The sequence below is a fragment of the Acomys minous genome (genome assembly GCF_964271855.1).
Source record: "Acomys minous genome assembly, chromosome: 15".
Classification (NCBI taxonomy): Eukaryota; Metazoa; Chordata; class Mammalia; order Rodentia; family Muridae; genus Acomys; species Acomys minous.
This window is the reverse complement of record NC_140497.1, coordinates 6190236-6218185: the sequence shown is the minus strand read 5'-3', so window position 1 is coordinate 6218185 and position 27950 is coordinate 6190236. Positions and strand designations below refer to the sequence as shown.

General features: G+C 51.4%; 2 protein-coding genes across 9 annotated transcripts in view; both read right to left on the bottom strand.

Moving 5' to 3' along the window:
* Positions 1–439: 439 nt before the first annotated feature.
* On the bottom strand, positions 440–18854 carry TEX29 (testis expressed 29). Of its 3 annotated transcripts, none has more exons than XM_084759546.1 (6): positions 18742–18854; positions 18301–18438; positions 12634–12744; positions 2585–2654; positions 1382–1542; positions 440–592 (listed from the first exon to the last, which is right to left on the bottom strand). In XM_084759546.1, exons 2-6 carry the CDS (start codon positions 18353–18355, stop codon positions 552–554), a joined length of 438 nt encoding a protein of 145 aa, XP_084615672.1. In that variant the 5' UTR covers positions 18356–18438; positions 18742–18854; the 3' UTR covers positions 440–551. The 3 variants fall into 3 exon arrangements, with proteins under 3 accessions (XP_084615672.1, XP_084615670.1, XP_084615671.1); XM_084759544.1 differs by having other exon boundaries at positions 18301–18484; positions 18582–18835; XM_084759545.1 differs by having other exon boundaries at positions 18582–18755.
* Positions 18855–24101: 5247 nt separating this feature from the next.
* ARHGEF7 (Rho guanine nucleotide exchange factor 7) overlaps positions 24102–27950 on the bottom strand; it is a 114126-nt gene continuing 110277 nt past the window's right edge. For 5 of the 6 annotated variants that reach the window (XM_084759643.1, XM_084759645.1, XM_084759646.1 and 2 more), the window contains 3 exons: positions 27638–27737; positions 27441–27495; positions 24102–26413 (listed from right to left, as the gene is read on the bottom strand). In XM_084759643.1, the coding sequence (XP_084615769.1) occupies positions 26291–26413; positions 27441–27495; positions 27638–27737 (278 nt within the window). In that variant the 3' untranslated portion in view covers positions 24102–26290. The remainder of the gene's footprint in view (positions 26414–27440; positions 27496–27637; positions 27738–27950) is intronic. The other variant, XR_014775038.1, reaches the window with a different exon arrangement.

Below are 27950 nucleotides of genomic sequence, written 5' to 3'. Positions count from 1 at the left end.
CAAAGGGAGGAGCCCAGAACACAAGATAGAGGCCTTCCCAGGCAGCCAGACACCCCAGAGGAGTGTTGGTGTGCTCTGAGCCTCCCATTCTGGGCCCCTGGCGGCAGGGGCTTACCGTCAGAGAAGCCCGGGGGCCTTCGCGGTGGAATGGCTCCAGATGGCTGGAGGATCGGTGGCAGGATTGCTTCCTCCTCTGACCCTTACAAAGCTTCCACTGGGGCATCATGGAGTCCCTGAATCCGAGTGGCAACCCGGCTCTCTCTTCTGAAGAGGGACCTGTGTGGCCCATCCGTGCTGGCGCCTTGTCCTGTGGTCTCAGTGTTAGTGACAGGCAGAGCTATGGAAACCAAACTCTAGTCCTGCCACACCCAAAGGCATTGCTCTTTCTCCTAGGACGAAGCATAGCCAGGAATGGGGCAACAGAGTGTAAGACACAACACTCAAAATACCTTTATTTTCCTCTCAACCACACATTATTTTCCATCACGCATGTTGAAGGCGTCCCTGGGACATGTCGCTGATGTCTTTGCACCACTCCGTCCCTGGGCTCTTCAATCTTCAGTCACCTCGTGCTCAGAGATCGTCACTGCAGCTGGATTACAGGGGGAAATCTGAGTGTTTCTCTGAGGGGACATGCAGCACCCTTAGGAGATTTTTTTTCCCAAGGACAGACATTTTTCCAGAAGTCAGTTGGCAAGGGGCCTGTACTGCCCTCGTTTGCCAATACATCACAAGGCCCGGAGCCTCACTAGGAGGTCTTTATACCATTTGCCTCAGCACAGAAGGCATCAAGGAAGAGACGAACCCGTGTCCTACAGGCAGTCTCAGAGTCACGACTGGCAGGGACTCTTCAGTCCCTCTTTCTCTTGGGGCTTGCATGAGGCTGAAACGTCAGGCAAGGCAGACTTCCATCCCACACCCTGTCACAATTTGCCATGCTAGGACATCCTTTTCTCTAACCTGGCCTTCTGAATCTGGCCCAGAGAAGCAACAAGAGGTCGGCACAGCCTCCTGAGAGTCACTGACAAGCAAGTGGCTTTGCCTCCCCTGAACCACAGCAGGCAGTGAACTGTTGTCCCTCTTCGGCCATGGCCTCGCCCCCGCTGGCCACATTCACCCTGCATGGCCCCAAGGAAGGACCTGAAGAAACCTGCCAGCAGCAGTAGACTGTCCCTAGGACACGCACCGACACATGCCAAGCAAGGTCAGGGAGGGAAAAGGGACCCTCCTGGGGTCCTGGCCCTCCGTCGTCAGCAGTACACTGGAATCCTGCCCAGCCTGAAACAGTGCTTGCCACTTCTGTTGAGGGCCGTCAAAGACACCGAGAGTATGTAAAGGGAAAAGCCATGCGGGCAGAGCCATACACAGATCAAGCTGCTACCTTCTACTTGGCTCCCAGTCTCTTTCTTGGAGGAGGCACTGGAAGGCTTGACTGACTTGATTTCTACTTCCTGAACAAACAGTTGCTCAGGCACCCCAGTGGTCTTGGCTGACGTGGGCTTCATGGAGAGCTCTATCTCTTTTTTCGTCTCCTGTACAACCCTGAGGAAGAAAGGCTTGGTCACAGCCAGGAGGCTAGAGAGAGAGAAGCCCCTGGCGCTGCCCCGAGCTCCACACCCAGGCCCTGGGACGAGGCTCATGTGCTTTGCTTTACACTCTCAGTTTTGTCTAAGGAAAACCCCCAGGAAGAAAGCGTACACTGTGCTGCAGGACAGGCTGTGCTGCCCACGTGAGAGGCTCGGGCAGGTGCTAAGTGAGGTATATACTTTAATGGTGGCAGGCACACCAGAGGTGGGTGCTGGATTGAACACGGCCCTGCCCTGCAGACAGAAGCTGACTGTGTGGTCTGAGGCATCACTGTCTCCAGGACAATGACAGGGAGGGTGTCACTCTGAGACACCCAAACACTGACCTCCCACACGCAGCACACTTGTTGTGCCCAGGGTTCAGAGCATTGTGTGGGGTTCGTGGTGGGTAAGAAGAATCTCTGAAACAAAAGGCCACAGGGTATGTCTGACAGAACTCAAGGTTCGAAGCAATGAGTGGGAAAACCAGCCTTAACTGTTGGCAGCACCATCACTGGGGCTGTGAGCCGCAACAAGCCCTTCCTCCTTTGGCTATCTTGTCACAACAACAGTGCTGAAGGACAATGGAAAGCCCGGCTGGACCTTAGCACGAGCCAGGGGACCTCCTGGGTGCTGTCTTCGATTGCGCTAGCACAGTATGGTCCCAGGACCTGTGGCTGCAGAGGCAGTGGACTACGGGCTGCTCTCGGGGCCTCAGACACCCACTGAATGCTGGGGACTCGTTTATCACTAAATGAGGACACTTTTATCACTAAAGAGGACATATACCCAGAGCGGCGGCGGATGAGGGAGGGAGGGAGGGAGGGAGGAAGGAGGGAGGGAGGGAGGGAGGGAGGGAGGGAGGAAGGAGGGAGGGAGGGAGGGAGGGAGGAAGGAGGGAGGGAGGGAGGGAGGGAGGGAGGGAGGGAGGGAGGAGGGAGGGAGGGAGCGGCACCAGGACTGGTGTGCCTGCCTCAGACCACTCCTCCCACACAGACGAATGAACTCAAAGGACCCACCTGTAAATGATGGCGGCGAAGAAGAGCCCGACGAAGAACACGATCAGGGCGGTGAACAGCTGCACATAAACTGAGAGAAGCCCCTGGCTCAGCATCATCAGGAGAGGGGGCCAGCCCCACCCAGACTCTGGCCCGGTGTGCCACCCCACTAGCCCCTTAGCCCATTGGCTCAGGGTGCTGTAGCTAAGAGGGCATTATCCTTCAGGTCTTCAGCCTGACAGGTCTCCATAGGGGAAGTCAATGTCATGAAGTCTCACAGTCAGGAAGAGCCTCTCCAGCTCTGCCACCGTCCCTCCCCTCCGTGGGGCCGTCCGTCCGTGTGAGGGCAAAGCTCTCAGCCCCACTCTCACTGACGCTCTAATCACTACGTTCTCTGCTGGGTGTAATGTCGTTTCTGCAGTGGGGGTGGGGGGGGGTCTTAGGACAGCAGAGGTTTGCTGCTGTGTAGGTGTGGAGCCACAAGTCAATATCAAGGCGTCTCCAGACCTGATCCTCACCCAAGGCTTTGAGAGTCCTCAGCCTACTTCACTGTGGCTTCTGGTGATCTCTGGCCCCTCTGTGTTTCTGTCCTCTTTTCTTGTGAGGACACCAGGCCTGTTGGGGGTCATCGTGATCCAGTGTGACGACCTCTTTATTAAATCACACCTACAAAGACTCCTGCCCTGGTTAGCCTGAGACACAACTTGACACAGCCTAAATCACTTGAAGAAAGAGTCTCGACTGAGTAATTGCCTTTATCAAGGAAGTCTGTGGGCGTGCCTGCGAGACTGTCCTGATTGTTGACCCAGGAGAACCCAGCCAACCATGGGTGGTTCTATTCCCTAGGCGAGTAGTCCTGGGCTGTGTAAAGACACGTGTGAATCTGAACGAGCTAATGAGCTGCTCTCCTCCACAGTTCCAGCCTCTAGGTTCCTGCCTTGACTCCTCCCAAATGATGGGCTGTGGCCTGGAAGTGTAAGTCAAGTTAAGCCCTTTACTTCCTTAAGCTGTTTTTGGGAAATGTTTCATGACATCAATAGAAAGGACACTGGAACAGAAACTGGTACCAGGACTTAAGCAGCACGTTGCTATAATGGACCTGCCCATGCAAGTATTTATGCCTTTGGACAATATTTTGGGGGGGATTGTTGAAGGTTTTGGAACTTTGGGCTACAAAATTCAATGAGCGTTCAGAGCTTAATGGGCTGTTGTGGGAGCTTGGAGAAACAATGCTGAGCGTGGCACAGACCGTGGAGGCCTGGCTTGCAAGGTTTCAAACACTCCATAGGCACCATTTGCGGGACACTCGGAATTGAGAGTCTGTGATTGCTGCTGAGGCTAAATCTGGAAAATCAGTTGTGACTAATAAGAGATGATCACGACTGGGGCGAAACCGCCTGCTCTTCTCCGAGGGTTAACATGCAAGAAGGCCAAGGCCACACGGCAAGCTGGAAGAGGAACTTGGCAATGTGTAAAAGTCACCCAGGTGGTACTGTTTTGAAGGCACGAAAGAAGCAAGATCAAAGTAGTGCTGAAAACAGCTGAGGTCTGGTACCGTGTGGCAGGGTCAGAGTCCCTCAAGAGTGGCCAAGAGAGGCCAAGAGTGGCCATGGCTGAAGGCGCATCATTGTGGAGGAGACACCAGGGTACTGGAGATGCCGGGACTACTTGATGTCCAGAAAGAACAGCATCAAACGTGGAGTGTAGCTGGCCAGTGTTCTGAAGGTGACAGCTCGGGAGCTGTGGCTGCCCAAAGCCTTTGGAGCCAAAGATCACAAGTGATCTTTTGGTAGATGCCAAACACTGAACCATAGATTCTCGATATTGGTCCTGCTTAAGTTTGAGTGGTCTTATGCCATGGTTCTTTTGGAATAAGAAGTATTTAACTTGTATTTTTACAAAAGTCCACAGTTCAGTGACCAGAGTCTTTAAGAAACCTTGGATTGTTTTTAAAATAAGTGCTTTGTTTACATGTATGTATATTTACCAAGTGCCCGCCTGGTATCCACTGAGAACAGAAGAGAGTATTGGGTCCCCTTGAACTTGAGTTACAGATGGTTATGAGCCACCTTTTGGGTGTTAGGTACTGATCCTGGGTCTTCTGAAAGAGTAACAAGGGCTCTTAAACACTGAGCCATCTCTCCAGCCCCAGAGCCCTTGGACTTTTAAAATATTGAAATGCTTAAACACCGTGGGACTTTTAAGTTGGACTGTGTTTTATATTCTAATATTGCAATTGATCTCTGGGGCAAAACATGAAAAGATTACAGCTTAAAGTGATGTGTACAGGTGTCATTGTGAGAAGAGGTAGACCATCCTCAACCTGACAGACTAGATCCACCAAAACAGAAGTCTCAACCAAGTAACTGTCACTATCAAGTTGATCTGAGCATGTCTGTGAGAGACTTTCTTAATTGTTAATTGATATAAGAGGGTCCAGCTCACTGTGGGGAGGGGGCACCATCCCCTGGGCAAGTAGTCCTGGGCTGTACAAAGACGCTAGCTGAGTGTGAACCCGAGTGAACCAGCAAGCACTATTCCTCCGTGACTCCTGCCTCCAGGTTCCTGTCCTGGGTGATTGGCTGTGACCTGGGAGTACAAGCTGGTCAGTATGCTTTATCACAGCAATGGAAAGAAAACTAAAGCAACTCTCTTGGCAAGCAAGGTAGGTCAAATTCACCAGTTCCAAAAAAACAAAACAAAACAAAACAAAAAACCTAAAAAACAAACAAACAAAACAACATATGTTTTGGAGAGATATATATTTCAAGTCACAGCACAACTAGAGAGGAAGTTGCCCCATAGGCGATGAGCAGGATTCCAACAGCACCCATGAGCCGTGGACTGCTCTGTGGTTCTCTAGAAAGGGATGGAACTACAAGGACCCCTTACATGAGAGCAGGAGTTGCAAGCTGAAAGAGGGTTGAACAGAGTAGCTCAAGTCCCTCCCCCCTCCCCCCCCCATTCTCATACTGATGTGAGCCCTACGGCAGGCATCGAAAATCTGGCTATGCCAGTCTCACCAGAAGCAGAACCTCCCAACTATCGGAGACTATGGTGACATAGGCATGGGTGCTGTGTTTTCTGTATCACCCAAGCCCAGTGAAGCCCATGAGCTGTTGCTTTGAGGCACTGAACTTTTGGGGCAACTTACTACAGCATCATGGAGACACACTACAAGGTGTGTCACGGGGACCCCCTGCCCCCGTTCATGATGTTGCACACACAGAGCCAAATGAAAGGGAATGTGTTCACGAATGACTTAAGGATTTTCAGATAAAACCCCCAAAACCCTTGTGTCCCGGAGTCTCTGCCCACGATAAATTCAGGATGTGAGCACGGCACACACAATGCTTTCATGTTTATAGCCAGCACCTTCCACATGAGGTAGCCTTCAGTCCCTGCAGTGAAGCTAACAAAAGCACGAGACAGGACTCGGGGTCCCTCTGCGCAGCATCTGGCTGTGAGAAGCCACATGTGTGGTTTCACAGGAGCCATGTATTGTGACTGTTCTTCCCCAGACGGCAAGAGCAGAAGAAAGGGTTATTGAAATCCTCGGTGACGTCTCCCCTGCACAGTTAACAAGAGTTTTGAAATCTTCTCAGCAAGTCCCATGAAGAAACTGAAGTCAGATACTTAGAAGACATGACATGTTAAATAATGTGCCCTGAATCAAGACTTCAGAGTGAAGGCAAGTCTCCCCTCCTGGCTCCCTGTTCTTTTTGAAAGATCTAATGCTAATTCCCCAAGTTCGTATTCTTAATAATACAGATTATGCCTTAACACAATGTGCGCTTCAAACCAGCCTATTTAAGAAGTTGGTGAAAGGTTTTCATAACATGGAATTATATGCACAAAGAACTCATAATATCCTGTCACCAAATCCTACAACTCACACAGCACAGAGGTTCATTTGCTGCCTTGAATGAGAAAGATGTCAAAGAAATGAAAAATAATTTGAGGGCACAGTGAGCACTGAAATGTGGGGCTCACTGCCCAGAATCTTCCCACAGATGGCCCCACCTCTTAACTTGAAAAATGTCAAAAGAAAAAAGCAGAGCCCACGCACTCTACTAATATGGGGAAGATGGACAGAGGCCCATCTTGTTGCCATGAGATAATGCTGTGGCCCCATGACAACAGAAGCTCCCGAGAGTCTGTGGAACCCACACCTAAGAAGCTATAGGGACCACGGCTTGTTCTCCAGTGAGTGACTGGCAGTGGCTCTAGGTTAAGCAGTGGGTGGCACACATGCAATAGTCACAGCATCGCGAGTGTCTTCATAAAAACTTGCTGGAAAACTGTCCAGAGGACACAGCAGATTAAAAAATCAGTAATGTTCTGGATGCATCTCTAAAGAGGGGATCTGCCTTGAGGGATCAGCTCCCCGCTTCCCACTGGTGGGTTTCCATTTCATTGGGTTTGTAGCAATTGAGATAATGACTCGGGCTCTTGGCTTGGACTAGAAATTGAGTGTGCACCGCATGCCCATGTGCAATGGCTAAAAGCACATCTTAAATGTCGTTTGGATGCTCGTTTCTCTGACTTTTCAGGAGCTCTGAGTATAGAATTTTCCAGACACACACTCAGGTGCGGAAGTGCTGCTCTTGGTCACTTTCCCTTTGCTGTGATAAAATATCCTGACGAGAGCAACATAAGGAAGAAATGATTTATTTCAGCTCACAGCTCAAGGGTACAGCCCAGCATGGTGGGAGGTGAAGAAGACAGAAGCCACTTGTGCTGTATCCACATTCAGGAAGCAGACTGAGTGCGTGCTCAGCTCTGTCCTCACCTCTGCCCACAGCCCAGCATCCCACCCCAGGGAACAGCGCCACCCCGAGGACAAGGCTTCCCATGTAACGAATGTGATCACAATGACCCATAGCACCCCCTGTGCCACCGTCCAGGTGACTGCCACAATCCCAAACACATCATTTTAAATCGTAAACTTCCTCCTCTTAGCCCCAAAGTCTCATGTGAATCTTAGAATGCAAGCCAACTTCAAAAGGCCCCACAGTCTATAACAATTACAAACAGCTTAAAACCTAAAGTCCACATGATCGTTTGAGACTCAAGGCCATCTCTTAAGTGTGAGCTCTTACTGAAAGAAAGAAACAAAGAATGAAAGAAAAGAAAGGAAGGAAGAAAGAAAGAAAAAGCTGAGTGCAGTGGCACACATCTGTAATCCCAGCACTCAGGGAGGCAGAAGCAGGTGGATCATTGTGAGTTCAAGGCCAGCCTGGTCTACAAAGTGAGTCCAGGACAGCCAGGGCTACACAGAGAGACCCTGTCTCTAAAAACCAAACAACAACAACAAAACACAAGAACAAGTTACATGCTTCTAACATAACCACACAGAATAAATATGTCCATTCTAAAATGAAAGAATCTGGGTATAGCAAGTAATGACTAGACCCAAGCCAAGATGAAATTCAAGCAGCACACACACCAAATCCTGAACTCCATGTGCAGCATCTGGGACTCAGGGTGAAACTGGCTGGTTGTGGGGGACTTAGATAGCCTTATCCTCCAGTTACGCCACCCAAAACACATATATCGTCTCTCTTAGGCTGGTCCTACTCTGTGCTGCCAGCTTTGCTTGGCCTCTGTGCCACAATCCTGGTGTCTCCAATACCCTAAGTGTCCACTGTAACTTAGACTTCACCTTTACAGCTTCACACAATGACCTCCCAGGAGCTCCTTGCATGGATTCCAACTCTGCCACGTGCTGCCGGCCCTCGTCTGATCTCCCAAACCATGGCGCACATTTCCATGACCCCCTCAGTCTTCCCTTTTCTATGACTGCAAAGCAGATACCATATGGGCGATGCTGCGAGGTTCTTCTGACAGCTCAATCTGGAACCCGGCCAACCTTGAACCACGGCTGGATCCGCATGTGTGTGCTGACTCTTGGGGAAATGAGGGACCCTCATTTTAGACTTTCTTCCTTCAAATGAATTAGGATCTTCCCAATATGGTGCCTCTGATGGGTGAGGTTTATGCTCGTGGTAGCTTCCTACTGTCCCAAGGCCACATGGGTTTCTCTCTCCTTGGTGCTCATCTCTTCAGCAATTACAGCGGCTTTCTCAACACTGGACTCAATGCCCTCCCATCTTGAAATTTCCTCTGCCAAACAAATTAGTTCATTTTTTTAAAATTCAGTTTTGCTCAGGTTCTTAGACCACAGCAAAAAGAAACTAGATTGTTGTTCAAAATAAGAGTCCCATCTCAGTTCCTGACTGCGTATTTCCTGCTATCTGAAACTTCTTGATCCACTGTCTGCATTTCTTTCAGAATTCTTGTCTTTCAAACTCCCCCAGAGTGACCCATTAGGATCTACTTGTGGTGCTTTAAGAACTTTTCTAGCCCAACATTCTATATTCTTCTCACAAACAAGCCCAAAGGCTTTGTCCACAGTCGGGTTTATCACGGTAACAGCCCCACTCCTGGTGCCGGTTTTCTTTCCTAGTTATTGTCTGCTGCTGAGATAAAACTCTGAGAAAAGCAATGGAGTATGCAGTCCACTACAGGAGGAAGGCCAAGGTCACACTAGATCCACAGTCAGACGGCGGACGATGATGGCTGGTTATGCTCAGCGCACTCTCTCCTTTCTATACAGTCTGGGAGTCCAGCCCAGAGAATGCTGCCACCAATGAACCTAACCAAGATTGTCCCCCGCCGACATGCCCGGAGCCCATCTCCCAGGCAATTCAAGAACTCTCTCCACGTTGACGACTGAGATTAAGCATCATTTAAGCATCGTAAGTGCCTAGAACTGGACGCCTCTGAGAGTCCAGGTCCACAGTGGACATGAATGGATTCTACACCCATTTCTCCACCTACTGTGATGTGAGAATGAAGTCACAATTCCACAAACAACAAAAAATGTCAATTATGAGCAGCAGAGGATTATGGGTATATTACCACTGGCTCCAGGCCATCCCCAGAATAACTGCTAAATCTACGCCCTGTCACACTGCCCTGGGGTGGGTGTGGGGATGAATGTAGCATATGGCAGACCAGCTAAACCCGGAAGACCTGAGATTCAAAATGACCTGTAAAGTCAGACGTGGCCAACAGTTCCTTCTGAAACAGGAAGCCTGATGACTTCTTTTAAGAGTGGCCACTCTGTTAGGTAGTTGCTGACTAAAAACAACAACAAAACAACAACAAAACCTGTAACCAAAATCAACTTGGGGAGGAAAGGGGTTATTTCACTCACAGTTTCGTACAATAGTTCCTCACCAAAAGCATTTAGGGCAACTCAGGCAGGGCAGGAACCTGGAGGCAGGAGCTGAGGCAGAGGCCACGGAGGGTACTGCTTACTGGCTTGCTCAGCCTGCTTTCTTATAGAACCCAGGACATCTGCCCAGGGACGGCACCACCTACAATGGGCTGGGTCCTCCCCCACTGATCACTAATTAAGAAAATGGGCAGCAGGGACAGGGGGTCACTGTGAGACTGTCTCCTACACAAAGCTACGCCCACAAAATCCTGCCAATCTGGCTGCCTAAACAGGACCCGAACAAAGGCTTTGCCAACCAACGTGCTAACGTGGAAGGAAGCATCTCATGGGGCCCCAAGCCTAGACAAAGACTCCGGTCCCTGAGGATGGGCAGGCTGACGGCAGGAGACTCTTCCCCAGTGAGGAACCAAAGTCATGGCCACGGAAGTGACACTGTATGGACTGAGCAGCTGTATTTACATATTTAGGAGTGCGTGAACGTGTGTGTGTGTGCATGTGTGTGTGTATGTGTGTGTGTGTGTGTGCATGTGTGTGTGTATGCATGTGTGTGTGTGTAATAATAGTGAAAAAAGAAAAGGTCATGAAGTTGAAAAAAACAAGGCTGTTCATGGAAGGGGCTGGAAGGAGAAAAAAAGGGGAAAATTACAATTATATTTTAATTTAAAAAATAAAATGATTCTTTAAAAAATGAGCACATGCTACTCTTAGAGAAACCCAAGTTTGGTTCCCAGTACCCATACCAAACAGCTCACAACCACTTGTTAACACCAGCCCCAGGGGATCAACACCTTTTTCCGGCCTCCACAGGTACACACATGTACATGCACACACAGAGAGAACACTTAAATAAGGTTGAGAGTAACACTGACATCTGGCCTCCATAGGCACATACACGGAGTCACACACACACACTCATACACATGCACACATACACACTCACATACTCACACAAATGCATACACATGTTCACATACAAGCATGCACACACTCATACACATGCACACATACATGCATGCACACACACTCACACTCATGTACACATACATGCACACACACACACTTACACACTCATACACATGCACACATACATGCATGTACACACACTCACACTCGTGTACACATACATGCATGCATGCATACTTACACACTCATACACATGCATGCATACACACACACACATACTACAGAGAGAGGTGGGGGGAGGAAATCACATTGGTGAAAGAACCACACACCGTGTGAGTCTACTTGTGTGAAGTACACACAGCAGGTGAATCCACAGACAAGTCAGTGGGGGCAGGAGAAAGAGAGAGGAATGCTAGCAGCTGTGATGCGGTAGCCTCAGATCAGACAGTGTTAGGAGCTGTGTGACTCTGGACACACTAAACCCACTGGACTGCATTCTTTTAAAGAGTGAGTTTTAGACGGGGCGTTAGCCTAGCACGTGTGAAGCCCAGGGACCCATTGCCAGCGCTGAAAAGCTAAGTAAGTTTTCTACAATGGCCATTTCATCTCAGTAGAAATAATAAAAAGACAGAGGCCAAAAGGGGCCCCAGTGAGCTCACTCAGTCCTCCTTAGGGTGAGAAGGGCTCTGAGCCTTCCAAGGTCAAGACACAATGAGGGTGCTGCCAGCAGGAGGTCTCACGGTCATCTGCCCGACACTCACTCTCCATGACACTGAGGTGAGCTGTGTGGCCCAGTCTGCCTTTCTCCAGCTCTGTGAGGAGCTGGTAAGGGACAGCATGTCTGGCAGGTCCCATCAGTCCCTGCTCCATGACTTGCAAAGCCATGTACCCAGGGAAGAGAACACAGCCCTGCCCCAAGGGATGCAGTCTAACAGGGGACTTAGTGAAGGAACAAGATACCCCGAGAGCGTGTGACACTGTGCGAAGGGGGTGTGGGCTGGCCGCCCACAGGCCAAGCCTTGCCGGCTGCTCCTGCTGTGTGGCCAGGGAGACCACCCTGGCCTCACAGCGTTCGCCCCACACAGTGTGCGCATCCCGCTCAGCTTCCATGACTACTCTTCTGAAAGCTATCAACAGAATGAGGAAATGCATGAGCCTCCATGTGAAATTTTTTTTCAAGACAGGGTTTCTCTGTGTAGCCCTGGCTGGCCTGGACTCACTTTGTGGATCAGGCTGGCCTCAAACTTACACAGAGCCACCTGCCTCTGCCTCCCTGAGTGCTGGGATTAACGGCATGTGCCACCATGCCCAGCTGCCTCCGAGTGAAATTTAATGAGGGTTGGGAGGCATTGCTGTAGAAAATCGTAGACGTTCCGAAGATCAAAGTGCTGACATGTGACACTGTATCCGAAGAACGGCCAGCCCTTCTCTGCTGCAAGCCGGCACTCTATGGCCCTGCTGTTCCTTCACACTCCCCACGAACACCTGCTACGTCTAGAAATGGCTCTTTGGGAGCCAGGCAGGTGAGTGAGAAGCCAGGCCTGCAGCTCCTGGAATAGGCCAAGCCTGGCCTCAGGGTTTTATTGTGCTCCAGTATGGCTAAAATGATCTCTGGAGAACCCCAGTCACATCGTGTCACTCAGCTGTCCCCACAGTCCTTGGCTAGAAACCACCTGCCGGGCCCGATGAGACTCTCAGCTGACTGTGGCCAGCAGTTGTACACTCTGTCCAGCAGCTGTCTTGGTGGGGACAGTGTCATACCCAGCCGTCACAGTCCCACCCTTACACTCGGCACAGAGCAGGGATGGGTGTGTGAGGCTGTGAACAAACGGGCAGCAGTCTGTGCATTTACAGCAGGCTGCACAGTGACAGATGGGACATGACACAGACAACAGACAATGACTGGGACTGGGCCACTCACCAGGAACAGCCTTCTCGTAGCAGACGCCCTTGTAGAAGCAGCACCCCAGCTCCTTGCACCGGTCCCTGGTGATGTTGTAGTCACAGATGTCATACAGAGGGATGTCGCACACTGCAAGGCACAGACGAAGGCACTGACTTGGCGGGAAACAGGCAGGGACGGGGGCGGAGCACTCTGGGGTGGGAGTCTGCCGGCTTCAACTCTGGTTTTGTTACTTCTGTTATCCGTCCTGCAAATCTCGCTTTGAAACTAGAGTGAATTAAATTTCTGAACCAGAATAATATAAAGTTAATTATTGAGCATAAGACAGGGGCCTCTGATGATTGGGAGGATAAGGCCTCTCAGCAGGGCCAAGCCAGGCACGGGCTCCACACGTGGCCACTGGGGGAAGGTGGGGCAGGTCGCCGGGGGCAATGTGTACACAGAGGCACAGCACGAGCTCCGGTTAGCAGCATGGGTGGGTTGAGGATGGCTCCTGAATTTGGAAGGTGAATCCAAAAGACCAAAAGTCAGGGGCTGGAGAGATGGCTCTGAGGTGAAAGATGCATCTACTCTCACAGGGACCCAGCACTTGGGTGGGGACGCTCAAGCCCACCCCTAGCTCCAGCTCCAGTGGGTCTGACACCTCTGGCCCCGGCAGGCACCGCACTCAAACCATACAGCCCCACACAGACAGAGGCACAAAACCAAAAACAGAACAAACTCTAAAGAAAACTACCAGACAGTTGAATGAGAGAGCTCTAGCCCCTCCCCCAAAAGGGAGAACAGCGACCCGGTACTGTAGAGGGGGCTGAAGAGAGGAGACAGGAGACTCCATGATTCTGACTTGGGAAGTGTGGTCCTTTCTTTAGTGGTGGTGGCAGCTGACTGGGCCAAATGGTAAACAAGGGGACTGTGTACCACCTGAGGGCAGAGGTACGTCACCATGCTGGGCAAGGCCTGAGGGACAAGCCCCACACACTGGGGAAGACAAAGCCTGGAGGGTCCTGGGGTCACAAGCTAGCCTAGCAGAACTGAGAAGATCTAGGTATAGGTTGTCTCACAGTGTCTGTGCACACATGTGCTCATATGTGCTCACATGTGCATACATGAACATATACAAAATGCTATCACCATGATGTCTCCTTGGTTAAAAGTCACAGACACAAAGCTGGGCGTGGCGTATGCCTTTAATCCCAGCACTCGGGAGGCAGAGGCAGGTGGATTGCTGTGAGTTCAAGGCCAGCCTGGTCTACAAAGTGAGTCCAGGATAGCCAGGGCTATGCAGGGAAACCCTGTTTTGAAAAACCAAAAATAATAATAAAATTAAATTTAATTAAAAATTTTAAAAAGTCACAGATAGGGCTACACAGAGAAACCCTGTACCAAATAAATAAATAAATAGATAAATAAATAAATAAAAATAAAAATAAAAAAGTAAAATAAAATAAAAATAAAAAAAGTCCATATCCTCCAGAGAGGTCTGTGTGAACTGCCCTCCCATATAGGGCTCCAAGGACACAGAGCTGAGCTGCAAGGCCTACCTGAACTCTCAGGGAACTGGGGACATGGAAGGCCATCGCGTCCTGTGTGTGGACGCTGTGTCCCTGGGCTCAGTCACTTTGGAAGTGACAGCACAAGTCAGTTGGGTCCACTCGACTTGCCACAGCCCTCCAAGAAGGAAGAGAGCTTGGCCCTTGTGCTTTGCCATTTACAGAAGCAGCTTTGTTGTCATGGCAACATTAAAGGAAGCGGAACTGAATATGCAGATCCACTCCCAGGCAACAGGCAGGTTAGACTCATGAGGCAGACAAGCGGTCTACTCCATCATGAGAGAGGCACACACCCCTCAGCCTTGCCTCTGGCCGGGGCTCAGCAGGCCCCTTCCCCACCTCACACGCATGGGGCTTCTGCCTGGCCTGTCTCAGAAATACCTCATCTCCACTCTCCCGTGCTTCCAGTTTTGGACAGCGATGCACAAAGCTCCCATAGGACCTCGTCGGACAGGCCAGGACCTTACCACTAAGCACGCAGGGAGGATAGAGACTGTGGGTGCCTGGGCACGGGGATGGGGGCTCACAGCCAGCAGGGCAGCCGGGAGGTGCACAGATCCCTCGGAGGCAAGGGTGTGTCCATTCTCAGCCATGCTCTAAGTCACGTCACGCTCAGTAAGGCTGTCTTCTCGGGCCACCTGGCCCAGAGAGACTCGTTTTACAAGTGACTTTTGACTCTGTTTTGAGAGTGGAAGCTGGCCATGCTCCTGGGCAGAGAGATGAACATCACCCTCTGTCTGGTGCCACCCGTGCGGCACAGACTGATAGACAAATGACTTACTCCTCAGAATAGAAAGTGTGCCACCTCAAAACCTCACTGAGGTGAATCTGGGACTGCAAAGGGCACATGGACATGTTAAAATCTTATCACAGAAATGAGGCCCAAGAACTTATGGGACACCCCCGACCCGATGACGTGTATAACTTCCTCCCCTGCACCCCACAGTGAAGTGGAACCCTACACTAGACAGCAGTGGCCCCCCCTGGCCTGTGTGGGGCAAGGACTGACAGGCAGAGAACCCCCCATCTGTCAGGTCTGTCCCCTCACCTCTGCAGCCAGACTCAACTCCACCCTCAGCTCTGACGCTCGTGACCCCCGAAGCTGGTTTGGAATTGTTGTCAACAGAGACTCTATCCGCAATTCCATTAGGCTCTCCAGAGGCCTCTGGACACTGGGCCTCTTTAACCTTTAGTATCCATTCGGTAACCCACATGCATTCAATACATAGAGACCTGTCAATGTATTTACTGAGGGATGTGTGGTGTGAGGTTCACCTTAACCGGGTGGCTCAGGGAAGCTGGTAGCTGGCAAGTGGCTGTCACTGCAGCTACTGCGTCCCTTGTGGATGTACTGTCAATCAATTAATCTGACATCGGGAAAAGACACCAACATGTACATCTGTTTCAGACCCAACACATCTTACTCATGTCAGGGTGGTTAGGAGCTGGTTAAGCTATGCACACTTGGCCTAGGAGCCACTTGGCATCCACAGATCCCTCTGAGGATGCTTTTTGAGGGACCACGCAGGAGGCCAGGTAAGACAAGGGTCTGGAAGAACACTACTTAACAGGGCCAGCGTGGGCTAGCTGGGCTCTGCCCTGCTGGGTGTCCTACCACAGCCTCGCTGCCTCCACCTGGACTGAGTCAGGTTCTGCCCTGCTCTGGGCTACTCCACTGCGTAAAGCAGTGGTCCTTCAGGCTTTGCCTTGTCCTGAGAGACTCCATGTTGAGGATAAAGGATGAACCTTGGAAACAGGTGAACAGCACCATGTGACAGGCGCCACCCATGTGGTACAGACGGACTTATTCCTAAAAGCAGAGAGGACCCCATTCTATAAATGAGATAAGAGCAGGTGTGTCGGGGTAGTATGTGCACGGACTGTGGGAAGAAATTAGGATGAAAGGGGCACACGGGTGCATTAAAGTCATAGCAGGAAAACCATGACCAGAAGCTTACTGGATATCCTACAGGGAAGGGCGTGACTCCTTACTCCAACCCTACTGTCCATCACTTTACCCACCCCACTCCCAAAGCACTCCGTATCTCCATCAGTACCCCAGATCCTGCTTTTACCCATCTTTGGAACCCCTTAACCTCTCCTGAGAGGGCTGGAGAGGTGGCTTAGTGGTTAAGAGCAAGTACTGTTCTTCCAGAGGACACAAGTTCAATTCCCAGCACCCACATCAGGTGGCTACAGTCACCTGTCACTCCAGCTCCAGGGGATCCAATGCCTCTGACCTCTATGGGCACCTACAGTAAAGTGTGTGAACACACACACACAAAGAAAAATAACTCTTAAAAATATATTATTCATTAAAAAAATACTCTGAGCCCCTTTTAGCCTTTTGTTGCTCTTCTACAAACACACGCACGCACGCACGCATGCACGCACGCACGCACGCACACACACATATATAGAGAGATGTATTTACTGTCTGATGCATGATATGAAAACTGATAATAGTTAAAAACTGAACTATAAGAACCTGTGTCAACTGGCTAGGAAACAGAGTTCTAGACAAAGTCTGCCAACAAAACTGTTGAAATTTGTGAATTTACTGTTATTAAAAAAAAAAAACCTGAGATTGTGGGAAGACAGCCTACCTTCATCACTTTACATCTTTCTCAACAGCCTCTGAGGCAGCCCCAACCCCCATCTGAAGGAGATAATAGGGGTGTTGTCCTATTCGTTTATCATGGTCCAAGCTAAAGGCCACCAGACAGGCACAGCACAGGCCCACAGCGTGGAAACATCAGGGAAGCTAGACACTAAGAAGGGACCATTTCCTGGCCCCAGGATGCAGCTCAACAGTCCATAGATACCTTATGCCTCCTGCCCCAGGACACAGCTCACCTGAGATCTCCTCTTACCTGGCCCCACACAGCTGGAGTGGGATGTCCCAGCCCTAAGCTTATGTATTCAGGGCTAGAGTCCAACAGGCTCCCAGAAACCTCTTGCAGAAGTAGGAGGGAGGTACTGCTCCTGCCCCACCCAGACAGCGCCCCAGGCTCTTGGCTATACACAGACACCAAGAGGGGCTGCTCCCGAGGACCTAAGACAAGGCTCCCCTCCTGTTCTAGCCACTGCTTCCCCACTGGGAGACTTGGCACGGGTGGCTGGCACGGGTGTGGGGGGGAGGGGATGGGGGTTTGGGGAGGAGGGTTGGAGGGGTGGGGAGAGGAGACAGGGGTGGGGTAGAGATGAGGGGAGGGGAGGGTGGGGGCAGGGGGTTGGGGGTTGGGGAGGAGGGAGAGGACCCTCAATCCTAGCCAAGCATACAGAGTGCTGACCCAGCTGTCCCTGCTGCTTACAGCCCTAGTCTGCCTACATCACCTTATCTTGCTTGATCTGAATCAGACATCACAAAGTATCCTCTTAAGAATCTTCTTGCAAAAAAAAAAAAAAAAAAAAAAAAAAAAGAATCTTCTTGCTGTGGAGGTGCGTGGCCCTGGCATGGTGGGATGCTGGAGTGCCTCCCCAGCCCTACCGTGGCTGAGCTTCCCCTCACACCTTAGGGCTCTGGGACTAACTCTGCCTTGGGGACAAGTTGGCTTCCCTGCCTGCCTTCCAAGAGAGACAAACATGTCACTTAGCATAATGGCAGTACATTGAACACAGGCTCAATGGAGGAAAAAAAAAGTTTCAAACACTGAGGTACCGCAGGGAAGGTGACAGTTCCTTCTTGCCAGTCCCCAGATACTCTTCCTGGGAATCATGCAATTCTAGAAGCTTCTCCTGCATGATTTAAAGTAAATGCAATTATAACATTGCATTGTAACTCACTTGCCTTGAAGGAAATCAGACTTTCGCATGGCTTCCATACCCTGGAGTCAAGTGTCTGATACCAGTTTACAGACCCAGTGAGGAGGCAAGGTGTGTGTTCTTGTTGAAAAAAATTTTAAAGTAACTGCAGAGTCTAACTGACAGAAAAGTGTGTAATTTCCTGTTGTGTCTTCTACTGATGTGAGAGACCCCAAGTCAGCTGCTCGCCCTATAATGAGACTGAAGACCCAGAGATTTCAAGGTGGCTCCTCTGCTCATTTGGAAACACACTTCTCCTCTGATCAGATAAGCCAGGTGACCTAGGTCACATTCTCCATAAAAACAGTCCCAACATCTTCTTCCATGTTACCTGCGAACTTCTTCAGGAGGTGTGGTGGAGACTTCATTTCTGGGACGTATTTCATGGTAGCAGCTGACAGGGATGCAGGGATCAAATATGCCTGGAAGACAGGACACCCCAGAACAGAGGGCCCCAGAGCGTCCACACCTGGAAGACAAGACACCTTGGCACAGAGGACCCAGAGCGTCCACACCTGAAAGACAGGACACTTCAGCGCAGGGGGTACAGGACATGCACATCTGGAAGATCGCACAGGAGACCTGCGCGCACAGGGGCCTCAGTGTGCACACCTGACAAAGGGCAGAACACCTCAAGCACAGTGGCCATCTCCTGGGTGTGCTGCATGACATTAGAGAAGGAACGGGTGAAGCTTTGAGGGTTCTTCCTGGCCTGGAGGCAGAGGGTGTGGCCACCCACTTGTCCATCACTTCCAGATGTGAGTACTCGTACCCTCTCAGTAGGAACAGTGTTTTAGTTAAACCAGCCACTGGAGATTCCTCCTGTCCACTGCTCACAGCCAGCTGGAGGGGAAGGGTGGACTGGGGGGGAAGAGAAAGAAAAAGAAAGAAACAACAACAACATTGAACCAGCCCCTGCCTGTTGTGACATCATTTAGAAGTCCGAGGTCACAAAGGGGCCACAGCACTTCGTTCTATGGAACAGATGCGCGGAGGTAGGTCCATGCACACTAACAGGGCCCCTCAGGAAGGATGCCCGGTGCAAGGTACTGTCCTGAAGCCTAGAGTTAAGGTCCCAGTCCCTCCTTCCTGCGAGCGACCATGCAGAATCCTGACCTTTGCTGCAGGATCAGGTGTTTAAATATTGCCATGTGACTTTTCTCTGAGAGCATCTGTTTTTGCAGACACTATTAGGGTGCACCCATGAACAAAACAAAGACACCCCCAATCCCCGTCCATCCGTGGAAGGATATGGAACAAGGTGCTGCGTGCCCTCTGCCTGCATCCCGAGAGCAGGTCCTTTCTGCTTGCCATTGGCCAAATGTGTCCTTGGAAGGGGCTGCAGCTGTGGACAGCCTCCCTTTTGCCCCCCTGCTGGAAAGTGCCGTAAGTTTCAGTATTTTCTAGGTGTTTTGGGAATTCCACTCACGACAGCAGGTCAGGGCTCGGGGAGCGAGCGGCTTGACATGGTCCCCCTTCTGAGCACAGCGCTTTGCCCGCCAGGACCCTCTCTGCAGCACACAACTGAAAGCTAGGCTATCGTAGATGCAGTGTTTAATTAACCTGGTTTTATTTGTAAACAAATGCGGTTGGCATTTCATAACCAAGAAGGTGTGCGTATGAAGTAGCTCTTGCAAATACGGCAACTGTGCAAAAATTAAAAGCTGGTGGCTGCACAATATGAGGTAAATTTAATTATCATGGGACCTACTGTTCCCTGGGGTGATGTTGGTAATCAGCTGTCACTCAAGGAGGAAATGCAGCTGGGTCCCAGGGACTGGCTGGCTGTCCTGAGTGTGGAGGGCAGGGAAGCCAGGGTTCCCCGGGAGGACTCCCTTTTCTTTCTGTTGCTCCAGCTCACCAAAAGCAGCACCCTGCCCCAGGGCCAAGCTGAGCCTCGGATGCAGAAGCGTCTGGGCTCGGCAAGGCAAGGTGGGGACCTGAGTCCAGGGCTCAGTGTGTGTGTTCCCAAGCCCAAGGTGCCACAGGCAGAGCCATTGTTCAGCCAGGTCTGTGTGCTCCCTCGCTTTGCCCTGTGTCTTCCCTCTGTGTCTATCCTCACTCAGTTCTTACCCGTTCTTGGTGATTTCCATTCCCTCGAAATCTGCACAATATTTTCTCTGAGACGTAGAACAGGATGAGCAAGCAACCAACCCACCCCAACACACAGGACAAAATCAGTGCGGAGAGAAAAGTTGCCACCCTTTAGTGTTGAGTCCCTAAGCCATCTGCTTTCGACCGCCGGTTCCTTCCAACACCCTTTGGTTTTCAGGCCCATCATTTTTCACTGTATTTCCATTTAATATTTTCTGTTACTACTAAAAATTAAGTATATTGTTCCTGACCTATGGGTCAGGAAATTGATTCCTATACAAGTTGCATATCTTGCACAATTTCTAACATAGCTTGACATTTTTTATACGAACAATACTGTTGACAGCTGTGGGTGTAGCACTGGGCTTTCTAGGACCTGTGCATCCCTGTGCCTTCCTGCCTTCGCATGCCAGGCAGGGGCTGAGCAGGTAGATGAGGCCCTCTTTATTTTTCATCAGTAGAGCTCAGCCTTTCCATTGGAAAGGGACCAGGCTAGGTGGCCTCAGCAGAGGAAGGAATACGGAAGATGTGTGGTGTGTCTACACAGCGGCGTCTCATTCAGTCCTAAATAAGAAACTGTGTCACTGGCAGGAAGATGAACAGCGACGGGAGACTAGCATGCTAATGGGCAAGGCCCCAAAAGACAAACAGGCTGGGCTTTTCTCTCACATGTGCAACCAAGATTACATGTGTGTGCACAGTTACATCAAAAACAGGGGAGGAGAGCAAAGATGGTTACAGGGTGGGAACACGCTCAGAGCACACAACAAAAATACCTGTGTGAGAGCCACTGTTTCATATATAAAACACACTAATAAAAGACAGGATAAAAAGGCACATCCACACAGAAGCCAGGGCTCCAGGCACCTGGGGACCAAGAGGACAAGGATGCTGGCTGTGGCTTTCAACACCCCTGGACGCACAGTGAGTCCAGTCAGGTTCACACTGTAACCCGATCTTCAGTCTCGAGGGACAGTTCAAGCCACCGTGCCTGGAACGCAATGCCCTGGAGAGGCTACCATCTGCATTCCTGCTTCTTACACAAGCTCAGAATCTGCTGCCAGAAGCCAGCATCAGCATGGCACCGCTGGACGGTCAGGGGAGGCGTTTCTGCTCAGGGGACACGGGGGTGAGGGGGGCGGGTGGAGTTGCTTGGTGGATAGTAAGCCAGAAGCAGGGGGATGGGACAGGCTGGGCAGGAATGGGAGATAGAAGGGACAAGGAAGGGACAGAAGGCAGAAGGCTCTGGTTGTAAAGGTGGCAGCTCCCCCACAGCACACACCATCCTAGCAGCAAACCCACTGGGTAGGACTGAGACTTGAGGTCCCATCTGAGGGGTCTGAGGAGCCCCATGTCCTGCCATTACCTGGACCCAGAAGCTTCAGAGACACTATGGTTTTGCTGGGCAGCAGCTCTCCTGTCTTCAGTGGCCCACTTACCATCCAGGCCCTGACACGGGGAGTCTGGGTGCAGCGCAGGGGTGCCTGGCTTTGAGAATCTGGCAGGCCACGGAGACAGTAAATGAGTGACCTCCACGGAGCTTCCAGCCCATTCGCTTGGCATATAACCTTCTCCTGAAGCCCTGACTTTGCTATTGTGGTCCTTTTAACAACAGAATTCCCCAAACCACACTAGAAGCTGGCCCTGGGGACTGGCAGAGCGCAGCCTGTCTACCCCACCCCCCACCCCAAGAAATATCCATGTGCTTTAAAAGTAATGTGGAGCGCGGAGGCTGGAGAGGTTGTGGGAAGGCTGACTGTGCACCCACAGCAGCTTCGCCCCTTACAGACGGGTGCTGCCACTGAGGGAACAGGAGCCAGACAGGGACAAACCACAGCTCCTGTGCAGCCCATGGACGGCAGCCCTGGGCACAGCTTCCAGTGCTGGGAATGGAGGTTTGAGATGACAGCCATACCTCTGCTGACAACCACGGACACTCACAACTGCTAATTCCAGCACTCAGGGAGCAGAGGCAGGGGCAGAGCCTGGAGCCCAGGAGCGAGCACCTGTCTCAAAAACAAACACAAGAAACAAAAAAAGCCACACAGAGTTGGACCGCACTAATCCCAGCCCCTAGGCAGCAGAAGCAGGAAGATTGCTCCAAGCCCAAGGCATGGTTGGGTGACACAACCTCATGGGTGCTCACAAAACATCAGAGGTATAACATCAAAAAGGGTCATGTTTGCAAGCCCACAGGGGAGTGTGAAGCCCAACACCCCAAACCTAGCAAGTCTGAGAGGCATATTTGCAGACACAAGGGGGAGGGGAAGCGGGGGAAGTGAGAAGCCTAACACCTTAGTCCTCAGCATGTCTGAGAGCCATGGCTATTTGCTAGCACACTTTCACAACAGCAACTGCCCCCACCCCCATGAAGCTGTCTTGCAGCCCTCAGATGAGCCATCAAGTCAGCATGTGCTTATTTGGGGGTAAAAAGACAGCACAAATGCACACCCCAGCCTTAGTCCAGGGTGAGCGGTCCTCTAGTTCCTCCCCCCTGCAGACCTGGGCAGGTCTTTGTGACTTGTATTCTGGTATGCTGCTCCCACTTGCTCCACAATTAGGGATTTCTAGAATTTAAAGCCACTACCACAAAACAAAAACAAAAAACAAACAAAAAAACCCACAAAGGCTTAATGTGTTTTAAACCAGGCCAGTTCAAACTCCCAAGTGTCCAGAACAGCAGCCTATTACAACACACATCTCTAGCCGTTTTCATCTGAAATAACTGAGACCCTTGAGATTTTAGGTTCTGACTCTCCCTGGGTTCCCTGAGCTGAGTGGTGGCTGGCCAGGTACTCCACATGGCCACCTTAGTACTAACAGTACCCAAGCTGGTCCTGTGGCGACACAGCATCCTTCTGGACAGAGAGGGTACCCTTACAGGAGGAGCTGCAACCCCCAACCCCGCTCACGCTGCTCCTCCCTACTGACTAGGCGTGGACTGAGGTCTGTTTCTACCCCACGCGTGGGGTGGATGTCTGACCTACACCTGTCCCCACTGTATGCAGGCTTGCTCTCTGGGTGACCAGGCATTTGGTAGAGGAGGCTGACAGCCATCAAGCTTCGGAGGACAGACAGAGGAGTCATGCCCAGGAAGACCTGGCGATGTGTCTCTGACTGAATCCTTCACTCCTGAGGTGACCTCCCCCCTACTCCTCACTTGGTGGAACTGTCAGGCAGCATTGGTAGGTGTATACTTGGAGGAGGTGTCACTGGGAGCATGCTCTGAGGTCCGCCCCCCATCATGCCCTCTAGCCCCACAAGCCCTCCGTGAGCTGCCTTGGTCATGATGTTTCATTGGCAATAGAAAAGTAACCAACTTGCCAGGTTAACTCAGTTCCCTTGGCAGGAATAAGGTTTCTAGAGAAAGGTGACCCGTGTTGCAGTTTGGATCCCGAATGCCACCAATGCTGACGGCTTGGTCCCAGAGTGGCAATGCTGGGAGACAGTCGACCCATCAAAGTTAGGTCATTCGAGTATGTCCTTGATGGGGACTGTTGGCTCCTGGCCTCTTTTAGTGAGCTGTTCACTACCACACATTGTGTCACCACCAGTGTGACAGAGCTGAGCCACCAGGGGCAAACACCACTGAAAACATGAGGTAAGACAAGTGTGCTATCTTCTTGGCTCAGTGTCTCTCTTGTCCAGTTACAGCCGGGTGCATCCATACAGTTCTCTCTGGCAGCTTTCGTTGCTTTCAATGGCGTCTTCCAACCCTCCAGTCAGGAGAGGAACCTTCACCAGGGACACAGTCAACACCCTCCAGGGAGTGTGTAGGGCTCTGACAGAATGGCATATGGTAATTTCCTTTAGTTACATAGCTGACTCTTGCAGAGGCCCGAGACTGCTTCAGAACCACTGCCTTTTGTTCAAATCCTCTCACTGGACCGTGTCCTAACACCAGTTATTTCTCCCGTATGATGGAGGGGGCTTGCTCCCACTCTCACCGTCCTTCAATGCTCCCAAATGACTTCAAGGGTTCACATGGTATCTTCCTGCACACACATGGAGATGTCTCAAATCACATAAAAGGACACATTTTGAGATAAAAATAAGGAGTTTAATAATTCCACGGGTAGAGAACACACTGCAGTGGTCACCGCCGGGTGCTGTCGCCAGCACCAGGCTTCCTGTAGTGTCAGGATGCCCCAGGCATCCCAGGGGTGGGGGTGGGGTTGGCATGAAGTGCACACAAGCGCGGGGACAGCAGATGGGAGAGGAGGTGGAGCATGGGGGCTGCCACATCGCAACACGGTTCAGAACGGAAAGTGCTTCACATCTACAGGGTAGGAAATGGCTTGATCCCCCTCATCCCTTAGAGCAAACGGAGGAGTAACAGTTAGTGAATGGCGCCCTGTGTGGTTGGTATCAAAGCCCCACTCGCAGAGACCGGGGGGCCGGGGGGCACGGGGGACGGGGGACGGGTGTGTACAACAGGGCCGGTTTCTAAAGGAACCGCTCTGGGACGCAGACGAGTGCTCCCTGGAGAGCCTGGAAGACACTGGATCCTCAGAAAGAAAAGGAAGCGTGCTCACACGCACCCTCTAGCCGCCCTATCCAGGTGTGGATGTTGGGAACACGAACACTCATGGAATACTCCGAGCGAATCATTAAGGCAGGTCTCTTAAAAAATGGTCCTGGGCGCGGACGGCGACCTCAGCGGTGGTGAGGACAGTGGCAAACATGGTCTTTGCTTATGCTTGGCAGAGACGCAAGGAGTGTTGTTCCTGAGTTAAGGTCTACTGTGACAGCAAACGCACCGTCTTGTGGGTCAGCAGAGTGCTTGGAAACCAGGGCTGACTGAAGAGAACAGGGGCACTCTTCACCCAGCGCACACGGGTGAAATGCTAACAGGGGCAGGAGGAGCTGCTGAGAGGTCAGAGTGAGGCCTGCCGGAGCCTACAGACACAAGCCAGACACTGCACCCAGCCAGAGTGCGGAGGAAGACAAGGACACAAAGGGCCTCCCAGCACCTGCCCAGAAACCTCCGGGTGTGCAGGGCCTGGTCCTGTCCTAGGGAGAGAGGCTGTGCTGAGGCCCGGACAGCCACATTGCTACTCAAGTGTTTAAAGACAAACACCTTTCTATGCAAAAGAATCTCTTGACTTCAAAACAACCTCTTTGGAGGAAGGAAGCAGACAGCTAAGCTCCTGAGGTTACTGTCACTTATTGCCAAACCAGAGGTGAGTCCTGGCCCAAAAGAAACCATGGCCTCTAGCTCAGACCACCAGCCTTCCAGGGCCTGCCTGGGCCTGAGGAGGCAGCAGAGTCTGGCACAGGCACAGCGGGGCGCAGTCCTCGCAGCTCACCTGTGGGTATGTATTGCTTTAATTCTTGCTCAAGGAGGGGAAAGAGGGCTTTCCAGTGGCCTGGACAATGCTGACTGCAGCCAAGCCCTGCCCGGCAGCACCGGCTAGACAATATGGAATAAATAACATCTATGTACAGGGTCTAGTTCCCTCGGGGGACAGGGGCCAAGATGCACCGGCTGACCCACTTCTCCACACTGTGACACATTCCTGCAACCCAGGGCCCAGCCAGGACAGGGCATCAGGAGTGGGCATCACAGGCAGACAGCGATGTCATCTTCTGAGACTCCATGCCCTGGGCACAGCCACAGCCTGAGACTGGAATACTGCAGTGAAGAAGGTAATAGTGACAAAAGCTCACAGTGCCCGAGTGGGCTCCTGACGGCACCTGGAGCCTAGTGACAAAAGCTCACGGTGCCCGAGTGGGCTCCTGACGGCACCTGGAGCCTAGTGACAAAAGCTCACGGTGCCCGAGTGGGCTCCTGACGGCACCTGGAGCCTAGTGACAAAAGCTCATGGTGCCCGAGTGGGCTCCTGACGGCACCTGGAGCTAGCTGCCCAGGCATCTCTTCACCCTTCTGCTTCCAACACTTGAGAAACACAACTTCAGATCCCTGTGGCCAGAAAGGCTGAGAAGGAAGTCCTAGCAAGCCCAGTCACGTGTCAGCGATATGTTCAGAACTCAGTATTTACAAGGAGTACACAGGTATATGTTTTATAGACTCAACTGAAGTCCAAAAGCCAGAAGGCTCTGGACAGTCACTGCATGGAGAAGTCGCAGAGATAAGTCAGCCCAGCCTCAGTGCTCAAGTCACTACTTCAGCACCAGCCTGATGAAGACCGCCGTCCTCAGTCCTCGGTGTCGCTGTGCTTATTGCCTGGGACTGCTGGTCTTCGGCCTGTGGGAACGAGGTCGGCCTATAGGTTGGTCTCATCCCAAGCAGGGTCGTTCATGTTCTTTAGGACCTTCCTCACCAGCTTCTCGAGGTCCTTGCGAGCCCTCTGCTCCTCCTCTAAGGACTTCTTCATCTTCTTGTTATCCTGTAAGGCAAGCAGGCGACAGCAGGGTCACGACCTCGGCACCTAGAGCGTCGTCCATCTCTACTGCATCCTTAGGCAGCCCAGGTACTGAAAGCACACTGAGGAGTACTGGGCAGCCTCTCCCACACACACTCATGAACCAGACAGCCTGGGAAGACGTGCCAGAAGGAAGGGGCTGGTGTCAGTGACAAGACCACGTCTACAGACCTGCTGCTGTAGTGTACCCTCCCGTCCAGCCAAATGCAGAGTGGGAGCAACAGTGGCCGAATGAACTATGTCAGCACAGAAGAGTGTGCTGCCTTGAATGTGTGGGAGGGGAGATGGGCACTGCCACGTGTCCAGTTACCTCACCCTCGGGACAGCCCTGCCCTGTCCCTCCAAAGCACCTACACTCCTACCGCACACAATGGTTCCACAGGTGAAGCCCGTGGGGTGGCTTCAGGGTAAGCCTGGCACCCTGAGTCTGACTGCCAGAGCCTACATACAAGCAGAAGAGAAACAATTCCATACACTGCTCTTTGACCCCCACATACGTACTATGCTATGTGCCCCACCCCACATTATACATACAAAATAATAAGATACAACTTCAAAGTTCAAAATACTATACTGTTGCACACGCATCTGATAGCCCAGGTTTGGAGTTAACAGATGAGCTGCCAGGTGATGCTGGATTGAATGTGGGGCCTCTAGAAGTGCTCTTAGCTTGGACAGAGCCATGTTGTCAGCCCTTGCCTACTGTTCTTAAGGCTGCTGGCTTTGTGGTTTCCTTTTAGTATATAATAAGCTTCATATTTAAAACAGTATTTCCCTTTTTATCCTATTTTTAAAAAAAAACTGATTATAAGCTGGGCATGGTGATGCACATCTGTAATCCCAGAACTTGGGAGGAAGAGGCAGGCAGATTGCTGTGAGTTCGAGGCCAGCCTGGTCTACAAGTAAGCCCAGGAGAGCCAGGACTACACAGAGACCCTGTCTTGAGAAGAACAAACAAATGACTGATGATGATGGACCCTGGTCAGCACACCTGTCTTAACTCCTGGACTTCGTCCTTTAGCGCGTACACTGTGTCCACAAGGCTCCTGGAACAAGAAGGAGAGCAAGCGCATCAAAGGCGGTGGAGTGACAAGGTGGTGTGCCTCAGGCGGCAGAGGCCCAGCTCTACCTACTCGGTCCCCTTGTCTAACCCCCTGGTACCTCAGGCTAACCCCAAGCACATCTTACTTTTCTTCTATCACCGTCTGCCCGTTGCTTTTGGTCTCCTCCACTATAATCTTTTCTTCTTCTGGAAGCAACACTTGTGGAGCAGATTCCTTACGTGAACCTGGGTCATTAAAAACAAGAACCCCGTGTGAGCGACACGCAGGACTAAAGAGCACCTACTTCACTACACAGCACCTATACATACAATGCCAGTGACTGCACTTTAAAATCTTTGACCAGTTTTCTCTAGCTGTCTGTTCAGTGTGGCCAGCCAAAACATTACAGAGGGGGAGAAAAGGGCGGCAACAACAACAAAGTAAAAATTGCCTCTTTT

Coding starts and splice junctions, on each gene's coding strand:
- TEX29 (XM_084759544.1), bottom strand. CDS start 18,716: ATGGACAAGTGGGTGGCCACACCCTCTGCCTCCAGGCCAGGAAGAACC. Junction 1,543..2,584: donor TTCGCCGCCATCATTTACAG/GTGGGTCCTTTG, acceptor TTTCTTCCTCAG/GGTTGTACAGGAGACGAAAA. Junction 593..1,381: donor GACTGGGAGCCAAGTAGAAG/GTAGCAGCTTGA, acceptor CCTGTAATCCAG/CTGCAGTGACGATCTCTGAG.